Source organism: Nyctereutes procyonoides, unplaced genomic scaffold (genome assembly GCF_905146905.1).
Source record: "Nyctereutes procyonoides isolate TBG_1078 unplaced genomic scaffold, NYPRO_anot_genome, whole genome shotgun sequence".
NCBI classification, from domain to species: Eukaryota; Metazoa; Chordata; class Mammalia; order Carnivora; family Canidae; genus Nyctereutes; species Nyctereutes procyonoides.
Genome location: NW_026575030.1, coordinates 23034387 through 23056208, shown reverse-complemented (window position 1 = coordinate 23056208; position 21822 = coordinate 23034387). Strand labels below are relative to the sequence as shown.

The following is a 21822-nucleotide window of genomic DNA, read 5'->3' as shown; positions in this document are numbered from 1 at the left end:
TATTTATTTATTTATGAGACACACACACACACACACACACACACACACACACACACACACACAGAGGGGGCAGAGACATAGGCAGAAGGAGAAGCAGGCTGAGTAGGGAGCCTGATGTGGGACTCAATCCCAGGACCCCAGGATCACAAACAACCTGAGCCAAAGGCAGATGTTCAACCACTGAGCCACTGAGGTGCCCTGGTGATGAATTTTTAGACACAACACCAAAAGCAAGATCCATGAAAGGAAAAAGTAGTTAAGCTAGACTTTGGTAAGATTAAAGACTTGTGCTTTGTGAAGGACACTATTAAGAGAATGAAAAAACAAGTCACAGACTGGGAGAAAGATTTGCTAAATATGTATCTAATAAAGGATTTGTATCCAAAATATAGTAAGAATTCTTAAATCTCACCAACAAGAAAACAAACAACCCAATTAAAAAATGGGCAAAAGATCTGAACAGATAACTCCCCAAAAAAGACACATAGATGGCAAATAAGAATATGAAAAGATACGACAAATGATTTTGTCATTCAAGAAATGAATATTAAAACAAAAGATACCACTACACACATACTGGAATAGCTAAAATCCAAAATACTGATTGCTGGCAAAGGTGCAGAGCAATGGGCACTTTCATTCATTACTAATGTGAATGCAAAGTGGTCCTGCCACTCTGGAAGACAATTTGGCAGATTCCTACAAAGCTAAACACAGTCTTTTGACACAATCCAACAATTGTGCTACTAGGGATATACTCTACTGATCTGGAAATGCAAAATTATTTTTTTTGTCCACATGAAACCAGTACATGAATATTTATAGAACCTTTATTCAAAATCATCCAAAATTGGAAGCAATCAAGATGCCCTTCAATAAGTAAACGGATAAATAAACCTGTACATTCATACAATGGACTACTATTCAGAAATAAAAGGAATGAGCTATCAAAGCCTATAAAGACATGCATAAATCTTAAAGGCAGATTGCTAATTAAAAGAACATAGTGAAATAGAAACTATTATTGAGGGATGCCTGGAGGCTCAGTGGTTGAGCATCTGCCTTCGGCTCAGGGCATCATCCTGGAGTCCCAGAATCGAGTCCCACATCAGGCTCCCTGAATGGAGCCTGCTTCTCCCTCTGCTTATGTCTCTGCCTCTCTCTCCCTCTCTGTGTCTCTTGTAAATAAATAAACAAAATCTTAAAAAAAAAGAAAGAAAAGAAACTTATTGAAAAGAAAAAAATTATTGGAAAGATGTCCATTGTGAATGGAGAGGAAAATAATCCTCTCCCAGGAAAGCTGTACAGAACTATAAAAAAAGACATATCACCTTCACACAAATATTCCTAAGCATTCTTGTTCCCTTTATTATTTATTTAACCACTCAACTCCTGCCACAAAGGCATAAATCAAGTAATTCTTTTGCTAAAAGAGAACTTGAACTTTTCCCCTTTTGGCTCAATGGAATTTAATCAACTCAGTCACTAGGTGGTGTTTCCAGCTTCCTTGAACTAACCTTGCTTTGGAAGTTAAGAACATAAACGAAAGGTTTATTGATTTCAGATCGTCACATCTCACCAGAGAACTGAGAAAAAAAAATTTTTTTGGCTTGCCTTTTTAATGAAGCAAATTAGGCTTACTTTTAAAAGGCACTTTGGCGCCTTATAAAATATACAAAACAATTTCCTTCAGGGTAATGGAAAACGTTCCAGTTTTTCATTACCTCCAATATTAATGACTAAGTCATTAGACTTGATAGAAAAAAAATCCATTTCTTTGTTTTTTTTTTCCTGGTAAACTTGTTCATTCCTTACTTTTAGCTATTGATTCATTACTATCTATTTTTATTAGAAGTCCTCCAGAAGTTCTTTAACTTCCAATAGAAAAATCTACTTACTTATACAAGGGTGCCATCTAGTGATGACTATGGGTAAATGCATATTATAGAAACCGTGCATGTGTACATCCTCCCATTTCAATTCTACTGAGATGTGGCATTCAAAATGCATTGAGTGGAAAGATTTCCCTGAACTACTGTATTTGAAACAAGTTTCCTAACACTCATACGTAGGTACACTGAAAGACCCAGCCTATCCTCCTTTTCTATCACTACTCAGGTAACTGAAATTTATCTATGAAGTTACATTAGTGTCGTGGAATGTCAGATATTCTCAATGTCCCAACATCAAGTTGCAAGGAATATTAGAGATCATCTATTATCTAGCCCAACCCCTAGTTTGTCAGATGTGAAAACTAAGGCCTAGAGAGAGGATGCCTGATTGGTCACAAAACTTGTAGTGTTTCCAATAGGCCTGGTTTGCTTCGGTTTGGTTTCTAAAGGACTGGACGCTACAATATTACCCTACAGAGAAGATACTTTGAATACCTCAGTAACAAGTTTCCATTCAAACCAAACCTCCAGCTGCTCCTACAGAGGGTAAAAGTCCCCAATCTAGGCTCTCTTCATGGCTTTCCCTTCTGAATCCTGCGTGGGCACAGAAACCCTCAGAGATCAAGTTTTGCCCACTACTCATCAATGGAGGAGCTGCTACAGTGTACTGAGTGCTGGCCAGGTGCTGGGCAGTGACATGAGCTCTGGATAAGTCTCCAAGCTTCCCTGCTCAGGTGTTTTGGGCTCCTAATGGGCATGTTCTTTTTCTCCCTTCCCTTTATCTCAGTACATTCACATAGAGCAAGGAACAACGGACAGAGCTGGGTGTTCCAGGCAAAAGAGACTGTACGTACAAAATTACAGAGGTGTGAAAACAAAGTTTATTCAGAGAACAAGTGCTTTAGCTTTGGGTATCAGGAGAAGATGCAGGTGCTAAAACCATGTCTTTCCTCTTTGCTTCCTGTCTGGAAGGAAGGAGGCAAAATTTGATCAGGAGGCAAAATAATGAATGAAGAGCCAAGGCAGAGGGAGACTAAGCCATGCTGGTGTGGAGGGCTTGACTGGTTTGGGAAAGATCATGGTTTGACCATGGTCATATGGTCTTCACAGAGAGCTTGGGTTGTTGGGACATTGGGAAATGACTGTAGCTAATAAATGACAAAGGCAGAACTGCAAAGGTGTCAAGGTTGACTTTGGCAACCTCCTATCCAGGCCTCTAACCATCTCGCGGCACCCCAGGAGCAATCCAGGGGGAACCTTAGAAGCTTCTAGGCAGGAGAGACAGGAGAGCCTGTTGGGAAAGGTCTCCTTCCCTTCCCCATTACCACCACTTCAAATGCCCCCAGGCAGAAAGCGACACCTGAATCTAAATCTATTCCCTTTGCGAGGGGGTCAGGAGTTCCCAGAGTTGAGTACAGGAAGAACAGGGTGGAAGAGTCAGCAAGATCCATGTGAAGCTGTGGCAACTCCCAGTAACAAAAGGGGAGGTAGGTCTTAGATCTAGAGTTTGTACTTTGGGGATATGGGTACTTTTACACTGTTTGTATTTTGATACTCATTCCCTTTCTGCTCTTCTTCGCTATTTGGTAAAGTTCATTTGAAAAATGTCAACTAACCTAAGTGGAACCAAATAAAGTAGCTTTAGTTCAAAGCCATACCCCTTAGGACTGGGCAGGAGCAGGGATGGAAACGCAATTCCAAGTAAGCAAATCCAGAGGAGTTAGCCCTTCCCTCGAGGATTGCTTTCCTTCCAGAGTTCTCCTCCACAACAACATGGAATGTTCTGGGTCTGGTTTTAATACGTGATGATTGTTCCCCCATCACAATGCTGTACTGTAAATGACTGCTAAAAGCTTGACCCTCTTGAAGTGAGGAGCAGAAGGGTAATGGTTTGGAGATTTAATTCACTCTAACTGGTGGAAGAGAAATGACTTTTGCAGGAGATGTGGTCTTCTGGTGCTCATCTCCCCAGTAGCTGCTCCTCTTCCTCCCTAGCAGCATTTCTTACCTAATAAAATCAGTTCTGAAGCCACATGCTATCTACTATTATTACGGCAACTGCAAATTTCTTAAAATTCACTTTTCAAAAATAATAAAAGGTTATCATTAGTTTGAGAGAGGCGTATAGACTGGAATGTACAACAAATATTTGAAATCACAGATCCAGAATATCTTAGTAAAAGGGATTCTATCCTTGTCTGCTGATGATATCAACTTTAGACATAATACCCTCTGGGCTATGACTGAGTTCCTCTTCTACACTTTTCAATCAAAAGAGAACTTGCAGGGGCACCTGGGTGGCTCAGTTGCTTAAGTGTCTGCCTTGGCTCAGGTCATGATCCCAGGGTGCTGGGATAGAGCCCTGCTCAGTGGGTAGTCTGCTTCTCCCTCTCCCTCTGCACTCCCCCACCCCGCTCATGCTCTCTCTCTCTAATGAATAAATAAAATCTTAAAAAAAAAGAGAGAGAACTTGCAAACTTATTTAGATTGACAGTATAATTTCCAACACAAAGGTTAATGGAATGCACTCTGTCTCATCTTACCAAGAGTATCTTCAGTTCCAGCACCTCTACCTCTACTTTCTATCCCAGCAAAGGAGACCCATACTCTGGGTTAGCTGACGGCCACCCCATATCCCATATACTGCTTCCACATCTAATTTGAAACACAACATAGGAAAATAGGAAAATAGGTAATGACTTCTTTCAATACAAAGTGTACCACAAGAATTAAGAAACCAGAACCCTTCTGTGTGGTCTTGTGAAGAAGACATGTCTGAAAGTGTTTTTTTTTTTTTTTTAATTCTCATTTCTAAAAAGAAAAATGTTGCCTAAACATAAAGAACTACATATCTTAGGTTGAGGGCTGTAACCACAGCACTTAAAAATTTTGTCTCTGAAGCCCCTGGGTGGCTCAGTCGGTTAAGCATCTTCCTTCAGCTCAGGTAATGATCCCAGGGTCTTGCGATCCAGCCCTGCATCAGGTTTCCCGCTCAGGGGGAGTCTGCTCCTCCCTGCTTGTGCTCTCTCTCTCAAATAAATAAAATCTTAATAAAAAAAAAATCTTATCTCTGAGAAAGGCAAATATGGCATCATTTCACTCATACATGGAACCTGAAAAAAAGAAACTCTAAACCAAACTCACAAATAAAGAACAGATTGGGGGGGAAAAAAAAGAACAGATTGGAGATTGCCAGAGGGTGGGGGTGGGAGAAATGTGTGAAGGTGGTCAAAAGATGCAAACTTCCAGTTACAAGATTAGTAAGTCCTGGGAATGTAATGTTCAGCATGGTAACTATAGTTAATATTGTAGTCTATATCTGACAGTTATTAAGAGAGTCATCTTAAAAGCTCTCATCACAAGAAAAAAAAAAACTATGTGAGGTGATGGACAGTTAACCAAACTTATTGTGGTCATCACTCAGCAGTGTATACATGTATCAAATCATTATGTTGTACACCTGAAACAAATACAATGTTAGATGTCAATTATATCTTATTTAAAAAAATACATCCTCAATACAGGTTTAAAATCACTCCCCCAACCCTAAAAAAGAACCCCTGTCTACATTACCAATGGAACAAACAATCTACTTTGAAATAATTGGGGCATGGGAACCCTTATGCACAGACAGAGGCTTGACTTCTCACAGATACAAGCCCCTTATACAGAATTTTAGTCTATTGTTTCTGGAAGCTCTTTTTGCCAACTTGCATTGTCACAACTATGAGCTAGAAGCAACTCAAACTCCATATTAAGAATAAATGGTCCTGAAGCACTCACACAGAAATTATAACTTAAGAAAACTAAGAATATGGAAAAGTTATGCTTACATACATATAAATATTAAACATTACATTAGGGACAAAAACTTTTAACATTCTGTTATGTTGCTTTAGTTAATAATCACAGCTCCCACTTTAGTTAATAATCACAACTCCCACAGCAGTTTTCAGCATTACCATGTTTTAGGCATGCTGATGAACAACCCAAATCTGACTGAGGTCCAGACTTTTCATCAACAGTATGTAAATTAAAACCTTCTCAAGACCCCAAAACAAATTTTAAAAGACCAAATTCTTATAGTGAAAGGTTCCACAAAGCCACAGGAATAAACTTAAGTTGTATGAATAAAAAAATAAGGCACTGTCTTTAGACTAATGCTAGAAACAGCCTATTTATTCTTAATTTATTTTTCAAAAGAACTGAAAACATTTTGAAACAAGTTTTGGAAAATGTCAGTAGAATTTGGTAAGATTAGGACCAAATGTTCACTGACCTCCCACTAGGTGCCCTGTATTGTTAGATGCCGGGTTACGGGCATAAGTAAGAAATAGTTCTCATCTCTCAAAAAATTCAGTGCTGTTGATTGGGGATACGGTGATAGATCATAATATATAGCAGAAAGTATAACAACAGTGAGGTGCAGGATATTCCAGAAAAGTGAGGAACGATACCCAATTTAGCTAGTGTGTGGTAGGAAAGTTTACTGGAGGAAGAATGGTAAAGCGTTGCCAGCCCAAAGGGTACGTCGCTCATTCCAGACAGAGAGCAAAGCCTGGCACAGACAAGAGGCAGGAAGTAGCACAGCAGAGACTCACAAAAAGGTCAGAATGCCTGAAGCATGGAGTGAGAGGCAGGGCATCGGTAAGGCTGGGGAGGCAGGCAGGGTCCAGAGCATGGAGAAGCTGAAACCAGGGAAGGGCTGTAAGTAGGGAAGTGACAAGCTTTGAATTATCCTTTAACTAAATCCCTCAAGGGCTAAGTGAAGCATGGGCTTAGATTCACAACTCTTGGTTCTAGGTCCTAATAACTGTGAACTTTGGCAAGATATAAAACTTTCCAAGGGGGCGCCTGGGTGGCTCAGTGGGTTAAGCATCTGACACTTCAGCTCAGGTCCTGATCTCAGGCTCCTGGGATGGAGCTCAGCAGGCAGTCTGCTTCTCTCTCTCCTACTGTCCCTTCCCCATCTTGTGCACATGCTTGTACTCTGATAAATAAAATCTTAAAAAAAAAAAAAAAACCTTCTAAACTTCAGTCTTGTCACCTGTAAAATGGGAAATAAATGAGATAATGAATGTAAAGCACTGGAACATAGTAAATGCTCAGTAAAAGATATCGTATTATTACTATTAATATTATAAACCTAGAAGTTCAGGGAGATCCATAAGGGAGTCTAGATGAGGTATACTGAGCCCCTGAATAGTGATGAAAAAAACCAGAACAATCTGAAAAATATGCAGGAAACAAAAATGATAAAATCTGATGACCACTTGGCTATGGGAATGTGGCTAAGGAAGGAGGAACAATCAGTGAGCTCTAGGTCTAGGTTAGGTAACTAAAGGGCTGGTGGTTGGTGGTGCCCCTGATGAAAAGTATAGGAAGCAGAACAAGCCTGGAAATCTGCCTCAGATTGAGGAGAAGGTGTGTATTCAGAAGCAGAGAGCCAGCAGGTAAAGGAATGACCTGGAGTCTGGGGTGCATGGGTGGCTTGGAGTTAAAAAGTAGGTGTCACAAGTATCTCACAGCATGAGAAAAAAAGAGATTATCGACAGAGGGCACATTCAGTCAGAAGAGCAAAGAGTTAGGTCAGACTCTCAGAATACCCACAATGAAAAGCCAAGGAGAAAAACAAAAGGCCCCAAGGAAAGACAAGAAACACAAGACAGGAAGAGCCAGAATGGCTCACTATAACGGAAACTAAAGGAACAGGACCTTGTGAAGGGAGTCATCAGTGGTGCCCCATATGGTCGAAAAGTCCAGTAAATTCCAAACATGTCCTCAGAATTTAGCAGAAACTTGCTGATTTTAGACCAAAGGGCAATTTTACTAGGACAAGGAGATCCAACTGCTCGGTTAAGGTATTAATGGGAATGACAAAGTGGAAAAGAGTCCACCGCAAATCTGATAAAAGGGACAGAAGGAATGAAGTAGTGGTAAGAGAGGAATGTAGGGTCAAAGGTTAGATTAAAAATTGTTTTTAGGGGGATCCCTGGGTGGCTCAGCAGTTTGGCGCCTGCCTTTGGTCCAGGGCATGATCCTGGAGTCCCAGGATCGAGTCCCACGTCGGGCTCCCGGCATGGAGCCTGCTTCTCCCTCCTCCTGTGTCTCTGCCTCTCTCTCTCTCTCTCTCTCTATGTCTATCATACATAAATAAATAAATCTTAAAAAAAATAAAAATAAAAATAGTTTTTAGGATGGCGTATCCTGAGCATTTTGGGAGAAGAAGGTGGATGACAAAGAGTGAAGTCACAGGAGACAGAATTACTGACAGCGCAAGGTCCTTGAGGAACTAAGATGAATTTCTAAGTATCTATTAAGTGTCAGGTACCATGCTAGGCCCTGGGACACCCGTCCACAAACTATCCAAGCAGATTATGACAGGAACACCAGTCTGTGGAGTGCACCCCTCCAGAGAAGCTCAGAAGGGTTTCCCACCTTACTGCAGGTTTCCCAAACTCAAGCTGTGGCTGCTCACCTTCCTACTCTCACTGTCCAACCCAGTGTCCGGCACCCGCTTGCCAGGTGTTCATACGAATGAATACATATACTGGTCAGAAACTTTATTTCTAGGGACAGAAATTGTACAAAGATGTATGAAAATACATTCTAAGATAAAGGGAATTGGGGCATTAAAATACAATGAAATATTAATTAAAATGTAGCACGCATACTCAGAAAACATGCATCCTAAGGCAGCTGAAGGTTAAGAGAATGGGGAGAATGGGGCACATGTTCAATCACGTGGAAAAGGCCTGAAGTGGTTCCAGAACTCTGTCCGGCCAAATTGTATCTCCTAATCTGCAAGCTTATGCTTAAAATTCTTTTAACCATCTAAGAAGGGACAAAATTTTCCATCTCAAAATTGTAGATAAAGGATTAAAAAGGAAATGTGTGTGAAATTATATATCAGCTAAAACCTAGTTACTGGTATGTGACATAGCCCAGGTCCCACAACCTCTGGAAAGGCAGCCCATGGGGCAGATGAAACCCCAAGCCCTTTTCAAATCTCTTGCTCAATGGTTCTAAAGCACCGCTTCTTAACATTTTGAGGATCATACACTCCTGTGGGCATCTAATGGAAGTTATGATTTCTACAGCTGCCCCTAAAATAAATACAAACACATGCATACAAAATTATACAAATCATGAGAAATCCTTGATTGTAGACCTCTTTCCTAGCAGGAAATTAGCTGAGGTGCAGCTGTTTACAACAAAGATGCTTTCTTCCTAAAGTTAATGGAGCCAGGTATCAGAGTGACCCTGCAAAACCTTCAGGGGATAGCTTGTTGCATGTCCATCTGTGTGTCCTTCTGAACTAAGTCTCCTCATCTCTTAACTCCACAGTGCCTAGAACATATTACGCACCCAGTTAAGTTGTGAATTAAGTTGATAGGATCAAAATGGTTTGGATGCATGGTTCTGGAGTTTTCACACCTTTGGTGCTTCCCAAGGTCAAGTGAAAATCCTTCTTTTCAGAGACAAGTCCAGACACATAGCAACCACCATGGGCTTACTCTGTATAGAATCTGTCCACTTTCCAGAATTGATTTCTATTTAATTAGAAGGGTCTAACCCACCCCAGACAAGAAACTATACTGCAGTTCTAGAGCAGAATTTGATGACCTGCCCCTTCCCCTCAAAAGAAACACACTGAATCTGCTTTTAGTAGAAATCCCTTACATTTATATAAGTCTTTACACTTAAATTCTTCCAATCCCTCTCACCTAAATTCAGTATTCATCTGGGAGGTAAGCAATATATGTAGTACTCCATCTTAAACATGGGGAAAGAGCATGTAATATTTAAGTGATCACAGAGAGGGCTTTCTGCATAGCCCAGAACCAGGACCCCAAGTCACATTTTAATAAATTTGCTAGTGCTTCTGTCATTCTTATAACAAGGTGAGAGGGGTCTCTTTAAATTGACAGAGTGAAACAGCTGTGACATTTAATAAACTGTTCAGTGATAACATCTAAGTAGTACCTAACATTTTAAAACCAAAAGCCATGCCAATGTAAACAATTTTACATATGATTTAAATAGCTTAGGTTTTTTTTCAATATTTAGTCATACTCAAATGGACCTATTACTTATGAATTTTAAAAAAAGCAGAGTTCACTGTACATAGTAGAGGGGAAATTCCATACTTACCTACTGCACAATGTAAAATCTAGAGAAAAAAGGGGAGAAAAAAAGAATTAGTAAAAATCAATAACAATACAGTTTATATAAACTCACCTTTCAGCATTAGACTTGAAAAACCAAACATTCCATTTTTAAACTTGGCTATTTAACAAAATGTACATTCTTGTTTATTTTTGTTTTTAGTTTGTGTATCCATAGAAGATTTCGTAAGGAGTAAATCTTTTCCAGTAGTCTGCCAAATGTCAAGGATCTCTTTTATAATACATAAACTTGTAAGAGCAATAGGTGCACATCTCCCATGCCCCATATTCTACAGAACAGAATTGTCACAGACGACAGAACACAGGGTGAGGAGAGCCTTTGTTGGCTCTTCTTACCCACAGGCCATTTAATGCAGACATTCATTCATCCTACAGAGCTCCACAGTCAGACTCCATTTTGTCTCATCTGGTAACCTCATTACAGTTCCCAGTCCAATCTGCGGCCCCAGATCTCTTCATGTTCCAGGCCCATACTGCAAACTGCCTTTGGACATCTCCATCTAGGCGTACCAGCAGCAGCTCACACATGGCATGCCTCTTCAACAAATCCCCCCCATCCTTCCCCTTCATACTTGCTATGGCTCTTGATCGTCAGGCTCCCAGTCTCCTAAGTTCAGCTGTTCTTTCCTTCTCCTTACTTAAAAGTCCCACTGGTTTCTAAGTCCTGCCAATGTTTCGGGCATCGGTCCTTCATGTTTTTATTTCCAATGCCTTGGGTGAGATTGCTGTCTTCTTTCCATCTCAGTGGCCATCCAAGTGGTCAATTAGGTTATTCTAAACTGTTTTCTAATGCATCTTGTATATGGCATGGCTTTAACCCTGGTGGTGGTTGTGGTAAAGATGTAATCTACGTAATCTAAAGAGCTGGGTTCAAGATGGCAGTGTAACAAGATCCTGAACTCACCTCCTCCATAGACACAACAAATCTACAACTCAGTATCGAGTAATTCCTTCTAAAGGGTCCTAAAAGTTCAATGAACAGAGCCTCCACAACAAAGGATAAAAGGATAGCAGCAAGATAGGTAAGAGGGGGCAGAAATATAGACTTGCTAGGGAATAAAATAAACCCCAGCTATGGTGGGTCACAATTGGGAGGGACTTCAAAAGTGTGAACTTTTCCCAGAGGATCAAAGGTACCAGTTCCATATCTGGCACCCAGATCCTTAGATCCTGCACAGGATAGACTAGCCCCCAACATACAAGGCTCTGAAAATCAACAAAGATCACCTTTAGGAAGACTAGAAAGCTGCAGGGAATGGAAAATCTGCTCTTAAAGGACTATCACACAGACTCACTCAAACCAGAAACCAGTGCAAAAACACCAATTTGAATAGTACATACACCACAGAAAAAGGAGAATTATTTGCTAATCTTAAAAGTATCTGCCTGAAGAGGAAGGAAACAGCAGGGACTCTCCCTGGAAACAGAGATTGGTGGGAGCAATTTTTGCGATTCAAGTCTACCTTACTAATCTGGGTGTTGGTGGGCACCATTTTGGAATTCCTCTAACATTCTAGTAACAACGGGTACACCCCACAGAGTACCCTGCCAGAAATACCCTACATCAGTTGTGGATACAACCTGTAGCCCAACCACGTGCCAGTGCAGTCCACCCAATATGCCTCAGCCCCAGGCCCTGCCACTACAGAAGGATGCACATAGCCTGCACTGGGGAGACCCCTTGAGGGCCTGGTTCTAGTAACTGGGAGACTGTGTTTCTGGGCCAAATAGTACCATTTCTTGCATTAGGCCACGTATTCAAGACTGGGAGAGGTAGCTGACTTACCTAACATATAGAAACAAACACAAAGAATTAGGCAAAATGAGGAGACAGAGTAATATATTCCAAACAAAGGAACATGATAAAATCTCAGAAAAAGAACTAAATGAAACACAGATAAGCAATCTACCTGATAAAAAGTTCAAAGAAATTATCATACAGATGCTCAGTGAACTCAGCAGAATAGTTGAACACAGTGAGAACTTAGAGATAGAAAATATAAAAAAGTATCAAAGAGAAGTTTGAAAAATATACTAGAAGGGCCAGCAGCAGACTGGATGAAGTAGAAGAATGCACCAGGAAGCTGGAAGACAAAGCAATGGAACTTGCCAGACAGAATAGCAAAATGAAAAATTAAGATGAGTGAAACAGATAAAGAGGATAAAGAGGTTCAAACTTCCAGTTATAAAATAAATTAAGTCATGGAGATGAATAGTCAATACTATTTTAATAACGTTGTATGGTATAATTTATGACAAAGAAGGCAAGAATATACAACGGGGAAAAAGTCTCTTCGAAAATGGTGCTGGGAAAACTGGACAGCTACTACGAAAGAACAAAACTGGAACACTTTCTTACATCACACACAAAATAAACTCAAAATGTGTTAAAGACCTGAATGTAAGACCTGAAGCCATAAAACTCCTGGTAGAAAACATAGGCAGTAATCTCTTTGACATTTGTGCTAGAAACATTTTTCTAGATGTGTCTTCTCTGGTAAAGGAAATGAAAGTAAAATTAAACTACTGGGACTCACTAAAATAAAAACTTTGTCCAGCAAAGGAAACCATCAATAAAACAAAAAGACAACCCACTAAATAGAAGAAGATGTTTGCAAATGATATATCCAATTAGGAGTTATAATATATATAAATATATATGCCAAAATATATGAAGAGTTTATATAACCTAACACCAAAAAACAAATAATCCAATTAAAAAATGGGCAGAGGAAATTAACAGACATTTTTCCGGAGAAGACATACAGATGGCCAACAGACACATAAAAAGATGTTCAATATCACTAATAATCAGGGAAATGCAAATCAAAACTCCAGTGAGGTATCACCTCACACCTGTTAGAATCAAAAGGACAAGAAATAACAAGTGTTGGCAAGGATGTTGAGAAAAAGGAATTCTTGGGCACTTTTGGTGCAAATGCAAAGTGGTGCAGCCACTGTGGAACACTGTACGGAGGTTCCTCAAAAAGTTAAAAATAGAACTACTGTTAAGATCCAGTAATTCCACTACTGGACATTTACCCAAAGAATATGAAAACATTAATTCAAGAACATATATACACCCCCTGTGTTTACTGTAGCACATTTGTCTTGGCTATTAAGAATAGCCAAGACACAGAAATAACCTAAGTGTCCACTGACTGACGAATAGATACAGAAAGACATGTTTTATACACACACACACACACACACACACACACACACACACACACACACACACAGTGGAATATTACCCAGCCATAAAAAAGAATGACATCTTGCCATTTCCAACAGCATGGATGGATCCAGAGAGTATAATACTAAGTGAAATAAATCAGTCAGAGAAAGACAAATATCAATAGTCATATGTGGAATTTAAGAAACATGACAAACAAACAAAGAAAAAAGGGACAAAAACAAAAAACCAGACTCTTAACTATACAGAACAAATTGGTGGTTGCCAGAGGGGAAGGGGTGGGAGAATGGGTATAATAGGTGAAGGGGATTAAGAGTACAATTATACTAAGCACTGAGTGCAGTGAATAAAATTGTTGAAACATTATATTGTGCATGTGAAGCTAACGTAATACTGTTTGTTAATAATACTTAAATAAAGCTACTTTACACATTTGAAAGAAAGAAAGCAAAAAAGAAAGCTAGCTGAAGCCCAAAGGCATCTCCCTAGTTGGCCAAAAAAAGTTGTATGGATGGTAACCAGACTCAGTGAGGTGAGCAGAACACTGCACAATATATAGAGTTGTTGAATAACTATGTTATGCCTCTGAAATTAATATAACACTGTATATCAGCTATACTTCAACAGTAAAAATTAAAAGAAAAAGGGTGATGTAACTGATGAAATGTTATAAAACTGTGGAAGGTTTGAGGCACAAAGGAATCAAGGGCAGGATGACTAGCAAAGGAGCTGCAGCAGTTATTTAAGTGTGGTGTGATAATGGCCTGCACTGTATGAGAGCTGAGAACACAAGAAAGAAAGAATGTAGCTGAAAATCACTCAAAGAACTGTGGGACTTGGTAATGGAAGCAGACAGTAGAAGGAGAAAAAATTCCCCAAACTCCAATCTGAATCCAGGAGTTATAATGCATTGGTTTCCAGACAACTTAATTTCAAGGGCTAAGAAAACATTCACATTTTAAAAGGAGAAGGAGTTGATATAGCTGTTTACTTTGTCAAGTGCCCATTTTTAACTAAATATTAAATACTACCACAATCATTTTTTAAAAGATTTGTTTATTTGAGTAAGAGAAAGGGAGAAAGAGGTGGGGGGGGGAGGGACATGGAAAGGGGGAGCAAGAAACCCAAGCAGACTCCCCACTGAGTGTGGAGCCAGACACAGGGCTTGATCCCATGACTTTAAGATCATGACTTGAGCCAAAATCAAGAGTTAGATGATTGACTGAGCCACTCAGGTGTCCCCACAATCATTTTTTAAGGAACAAAAAATTAGGAAGGATATAACCTGAAAACAGTCTTTTGAAAAAAGAGAAGACAGGAAATTAATTAAAATTCTAAGAACAGTTCTGAGAATGTGAATTCAAGAAAAAAATTAGCAGATATGTCTCTATGTTCTGGCACTTTAGCTGGCTACTTCCAAAATATCTTATAATAATTAACACTTTCCCCAGTTTACATAGCACCTCTACAAATGTGGTTTTAAAAAAGAGGAAAAAATTAAGAAAAATGAAGATACCTTTAAGACAACATCAAATGGAATCATTCACATTATAGGACTTTCAAAAGGAGAAGAGAGAGAGAAAAGCAAGAAAAATATTTGAAGAAATAATAGCTGAAAACTTCCCTAACAAGTGAAGGAAGTGAACATCCAAGTCCATGAAGCCCAGAATTTCAAATAAGATGAACCCAAATGCTCTATACCAAGACACACCATAATTAAAATGGTAAAAGTTAAAGATTTAGAGAGAAATCCTAAAAGCAATAAGGAAAAAACAACTTGTTATGTACAAGGTAAACTTGAGAAGGTTATATAAGCAGATTTCTCAGTAGAAACTTTATGTATCAGAAGACAGTGGCATGACATATACAAAGTGCTGAAAAAACTTCCAACCCAAATTCTCTGAATGATAGCAAAGTTATCATTCAGAACTGACGGAGAGATTAAGAACTTTCCATGTAAGCAAAAGCTAAAGGTATTCGTCACCACTAAACCTAAACCAGCCCTACAATCAATGTTAAAAGGACTTTAAGCTAAGTAGTAAGAAAACATAGGAAAGTAAAAATCTCACTGGAAAAGGTAAATATATAACAAATGTAGAGATCAAACACTTATAAAGCAAGCATGAAGGTTAAAAGACAGAAGTAGCAAACTTATCTGAAATTATATTAAAGGGAGCATAAAATAAAAAAGATATAAAATATATCATCAAAAATTAAAAATGTGGGGATAATAGTAAAAAGGCAAAGCTTTGAATTGTGTTTAAAATTAAGCTGCTATCAAGTCAAATCAGATAGCTATTTACAAAGAATATTTTGTGTGAACCTCACAATAGCCACAAGGAAAAAAACACAGTAAATACAGAAAAGAAAATGAGAAAGAAATTTAAACATAACACTACAGAAAGTCAGCAAACCACTAGGGAGGAGAAAAAGAGAAGAAAGGAACAGGGAGGAACCATAAAAATGCCAGAAAACAATGAACACCAATAAGTATATGCTTATTAAAAATTACTTTAAATGTAAATGGACTAAATTCACCAATCAAAAGATGCAGAGAGACTGGACAAAAAAATGAGACTCATCTATATGCTGCCTACAAGACTCACTTTAAAGACACACACAGGGGGGGAATCACTGGGTGGCTCAGCGGTTTAGCACTTGCCTTTGGCCCAGGGCGTGATCTGCTTCTCTCTCTGTCTCTCATGAATAAGTAAATAAAATCTTTAAAACAAATAAACAATAAAGACACACACAGAGTGAAAGGGAAGGGTTAGAAAAAGATATTCCATGCAAATGGAAATGAAAAGAAAGCTGAAGTAACTATACTCCCATCAGATAAGATAGACTATAGGGTATCTGGGTGGCTTGATCAGTTAAACGTCTGCCTTCAGCTCAGGTCATGATCCCAGGATCCTGGGATTGAGCCTTGCGTTGAGGTCTCTGCTTCACTAGGAGCCTGCTTCTCCTTCTCCCTCTCCCTCTGCTGTTTCCCTGACTTGTGCTCTCTCGCTCTCTGTCAAATAAATAAATAAAATCTTAAAGAAAAAAAAAAAAGATAAAACAGACTTTAAAACAAAGACTATAATGGGGCACCTGGGTGGCTCAGTTGGTTAAGTGTCTGACTTTTTTTTTAAGATTTTATTTATTTATTCATGAGAGACACACACAGAGAGAGAGAGGCAGAGACTACTGGGTGGCTCAGTTGGTTAAGTGTCTGACTTTTTTTTTAAGATTTTATTTATTTATTCATGAGAGACACAGAGAGAGAGAGAGGCAGAGACTAATGCAAAGAGAGAAGCAGGCTCCATGCAGGGAACCCGATGTGGGACTTGATCCCAGGACTCTAGGATCACACCCTGGGCTGAAGGCAGACGCTCAATCGCTGAGCCACCCAGGCATCCCAAGTGTCTGACTCTTGATCTCAGCTCAAGAGTTATTAGTTTAAGCCCCATACTGGGCTCCACACTAGGTGTGAGCCTACTTAAAAATAAACAAACAAATAAATAAAAGACTATATAAAAGACAAAGAAGGGTGTTATATAATAGTACATGGGTCAATGCAGCAAGAAGATATAACATTTATAAATACATATGCATCCAACATAGGAAAACCAAAATATATAAAGCAATAAGTAACAGACCTAAAGGGAGAAAATGAAGGCAATATAATAATGGTAGGAGACTTTAACACTCTACTTTTATCAAGAGATAGATCATCCAGACAAAAAAATCAATTAAGAAAATACTGGCCTCCAATGACACATTAGGCCTCTTCTCAATTGTACATGCAACATTCTCCAGGACAGATCACATGTTGGACCACAAAGCAAATCTCAATAAATTAAAAGACTGAAATCATATTAAGCATCTTTTCTGACCACAATGGTGTGAAACAAGAAATTAATTATGAGAAAAAAAAACAGGAAAACCCACAAAAACATGGAGGTTAAACAAAATGCTACTGAGGAACCAATGGTACACTGAAGAAACCAAAGGAGAAATCAAAAAGTACCTAGAGACAATTGAACACAAAAATCCGATGCATCAAAATCTATGGGATGCAACAAAAGTGGTTCTAAGAGGGAAGTTCATAAAGATACAAGCCTACATCAATAAACAAAAAAAGAAATCTCAAACATTCTGTAACTTTGCACCTAATGGAACTAGAAGAAGAAGAACAAATGATCAAATTAGTAGAAGAAAGAAAATAATAAAGATCAGAGTAGAAATAAATGAAATAGAGACTTTTTTTTTGAAAAGATTTATTCATTTGAGAGAGAGAGAATGAATGGGGAGAGGGGAAGAGGTACAAGCAAAATCCCCACTGATCAGAGAGCCCGATGGGGGGCTCGATCTTATGACCCTGGGATATGACCTGAGGTCAAAGTCAGACACTTACTGGGTTGAGCCACCCAGTGTTCTCTGAAATAGAGATTTAAAGTACAATAAAAAAAATTCAATGAAAGTAGCAGCTGGTTCTTTGAAATGAGAAAATCAACAATCCTTGGCTAAACCAACCAAGTAAAATAGAACAGAGTATTCATGTACATAAAATCAGAAATGAAAGAAATTACAACTGATACCACAGAAATAAAAGGGATCGTAAGAGACTAGTACGAACAATTATATGGCAACAAGCTTAACAACCTAGAAGAAATGAATAAATTCCTAGAAACATACAATCTTCCAAGAAGGAATCATGAAAAAACTGAAAATGTGAATAGATTGATAATAAGTAAGGAGTCTGAAACAGTAATCAAAAACCTCCCAACAAAGTCCAAGACCAGATGGCTTCACTGGCAAATTCTACCAAATATTCAAAGAAGATTTAATACCAATCCTTTTCAAACTCTTCCAAAAAATACAGAAAGGAAAGCTTCCAAACAAAATTTTTGAGGCCAGCATCACCAATACCAAAACTAGACAAGGACACCATGAAAAAAAGAAATTACAGACCAATACCCTTGATAAACATAGATGTAAAATCCTCAACAAATTTTTAGCAAACTAAATCCAACAATACATTAAAAAGCTCATACACCACAATCCAGTGTGATTTATTTCAGGGATGCAAGGATAGTTCAACATCTGCAAATTAATGTCATATACTACATCAACAGAATGAAAGATAAAAATCATATTATCATCTCAATAGATGCAGAAAAAGCTTTCAACAAAATTCAACATCCATTTATGATAAAAAACTCTCAACAAAGTAGGTACAGGGGGAACATACATAATAAAGCCCCTAAATGACAATTCTACAGCTAACATTGATACCTACAGTGAAAAGCTTTCAGAAAAAATACTCACACTTAACTGCTTTTATTCAACAGTGTTGAAAATCCTAGCCACAGCAATTAGGCAAGACAAAGAAATGAAAGGCATCCAAATCAGAAAGGAAGAAGTAAAATTGTCACTATTTACAGATGGTATATTATATAGAGAAAATTCTAAAGATTCTGCCAAGAAACTGTTAGAACTAATAAATAGATTCAGTAAAGTTGCATGAAACAAAGTCAATGTAGAGAAATTGTGGTATTCTATACACTAATCATGAAACATCGGAAAGAGAAATTAAGAAAATAATCCTATTTACAAACGTACAAAAGAATAAAATATCAAGGAATAACTTAATCAAGAAGGTGAAGAACCTGTATACTGAAAACTGTAAGACATGCATGAAAGAAATTGAAAAATACATAAATAAATGAAAAGATATTTTGTGTTCATGATTTGGAAAACTTAATTTTTTTTTTTAAAGATTTTATTTTTTTATTCATGAGAGACACAGAGAGAGAGGCAGAGACACAGGCAGAGGGAGAAGCAGGCTCCATGCACCGGGAGCCCGACGTGGGACTCGATCCCGGGTCTCCAGGATCGCGCCCTGGGCCAAAGGCAGGCGCCAAACCACTGCGTCACTCAGGGATCCCGGAAAACTTAATATTGTTAAAATGTCCATACTACCCAAAGCAACCTACAAATTCAATAAAATAACTATCAAAATTCTAGTGGCAGGGCAGCCCGGGTGGCTCAGCGGTTTAGCACTGCCTTCAGCCCAGGGCGGGATCCTGGAGACCTAGGATCGAGTCCCACGTCTGGCTCCCTGCATGGAGCCTGCTTCTCCCTCTGCCTGTATCTCTGCCTCTCTCTGTCTATCATGAATAAATAATAAATCTTAAAAAAAATTCTAGTGGCATATTTCATAGAACTTTAAATTAACTTTAAAATATGAAACATAAGATCTTGAATAGCCAAAGCAATCTTGAGAAAGAAGAACAAAGCCAGAGGTATCACATTGCCTGATTTCAAACTATATGACAAAGCTATCATAATCCAAACAATATGGTATTGGTAAAAAACAAAACAAAATAAAAAAACAGACACACATATCAATGGAACAAGATCAAGAGCCTAGAAATAAACCCACACATATATGAACAATTAATCTACAATAAGAGAGCCAGGAACAAAATATAGAGAAAGGTTAGTCTCTTCAACAAGTGGTGCTGGGAAAACTGGAATACATCAAACTAAAAAGCTTGCGTACAACAAAGGAAATCATCATGAAAATGAAAAGGCAACCTACCAAATGGGAGAAGACACTTGCAAACTATATGAAAAGGAGTTAATATCCAAAATGTAAAAAGAACTCATACAATTCAACAACAAAAAAACGAAAGAGCCCTATTAAAAAGTGGGAAGGGGATCTGAACAGACACTTCCTCAAAGAAAGACACACAGATGGCCAAGAGGTACATCACTAATCATCAGGGAAAGATAAATCAAAACCACAAAATATCACTTCATGTTAGAGTGGGTGTTTTAAAAATGACAAGAAATGGGATGCCTTGGTGGCTCAGCGGTTGAGTGTCTGCCTTCGGCTCAGGGCGTGATCCCCGAGTCCCGGGATCGAGTCCAACATTGGGCTTCCTGCATAGAGCCCGCTTCTCCCTCTGCTTACCTCTCTCTCTCTCTCTCTCTCTCTCTCTCTGTGTGTGTCTCTCTTGAATAAATAAATAAATACTTAAAAAAAAAAAGACAAGAAATAGTAAGTGTTGGTAGAAAATAGTATGGAAATTCCTCAAAAAATTAAGAAAAAATTTATCATATGACCCAGCTATTCTACTTCATATTTATCTAAAGAATATGAAAATATCAATTTGAAAAGATATGCATCCCTATGTTCATGGCAGCATTATTTACAATAGCCAACAACTGGAAACAACCTAGGTATCCATTAATAGCTGAATGGATAAATAAGTGGTATATTTATAAAATGGAATACTACTCAGCCATAAAAAAGAGTGAGATCTTGTCATCTGTTACAACACAGATGGACCCTGAGGGCATTATGCTCAACAAAATAAGTAAGATGGAGAAAGTCAAATACCATATGATTTCACTCATATGTAGATTCAAAAAAAAACCCAAAATAGGTAAACAAAATAAAACAAAAACAAACTCATAGAGAATAGACTAGTGATTACTAAAGGGGAAGGGAGCTATGGGGTGGGTGAAAGGGGTAAAGGGGGACAATGGTATGGTGATGGTTGGGAACCAGAGTTGTAGTGGTCACTCTGTGGCATATACAGTTATCAAATTATAAAGTCACATACCTAAAACTTATATAATGATAAAAAAGTCATCTGAAGCCATCTATATTATTTAATGATCAAAGCTTTTCTGGATGATAAGAACTATCAGCTATTGTAGTATGTAGTACATTTTAGAATTTATATTTCTCTAGTAGTCATTCTATTGTCTGATCCTAACAACAACCCCAGCAGATAGGCGGGACAGAGACTTTTATTTATAGATGAGAAAACCAAGTCTTAGGAAAGTTATTCGAGGGATGCCTGGGTGGCTCAGTGGTTGAGCATCTGCCTTTAGCTCAGGGCGTGATCCCAGGGTCCTGGGATCGAGTCCCACAACAGGCCACATGCATCGAGCCTGCTTCTCCTCCTGCCTATGTCTCTGCCTCTCTCTGTGTGTCTCTTGTGAATAAATAAAATCTTAAGAGAAAAAAAAAAGTGTTTGAATTCCCCAAGGTAGTAAAGTGATGTCCAGAATCAAGGCTCTATTTCTACTCTACAGATTTTTCTATTTTATTATTTCATTGTATTTTAGTTATAAGATATCTGCTGAAGCCATAGTTTGACAAGACATGGCTCATCTAGAGTATGCCTGATAAGACTATGTGCTCAAACACTACTATTTCACTAAATTTTGAGAGAAGAGGAAGTTAAAGAGGCTTAGATTAAAAAAAAAAATCAATCTTCACAAATTTGTTGATAACTGAAAAGAACTATTATGCTGCAAATTTTACGATCTTCTTAAAAAAGAAAATGTTAAGAATCTCAAATGTGTGAATATTATAAGATAATCTGGACCTCCTGCTGTAAAGTTGAGGAAAATAAAAGATGTCTATAGATTTAAATAAGGAATAAAAGATGAATAAAGAGCATGCTGAGACAAGACAGAAGACGGTGTGCAGACAGAAAACTTAACCGTGTACGTAGCAAGACATCTACCCAGGAAGCTG

At 38.4% G+C, this 21822-nt stretch overlaps 1 protein-coding gene across 1 annotated transcript in view; it reads right to left on the bottom strand.

Annotated features, from left to right (window-relative positions):
* HACD2 (3-hydroxyacyl-CoA dehydratase 2) overlaps positions 1-21822 on the bottom strand; it is a 111259-nt gene that overhangs the window by 71390 nt on the left and 18047 nt on the right. Inside the window, exon 3 of the mRNA XM_055316567.1 lies at positions 10047-10065. Coding sequence (XP_055172542.1) covers positions 10047-10065 — 19 coding nt within the window. The remainder of the gene's footprint in view (positions 1-10046; positions 10066-21822) is intronic.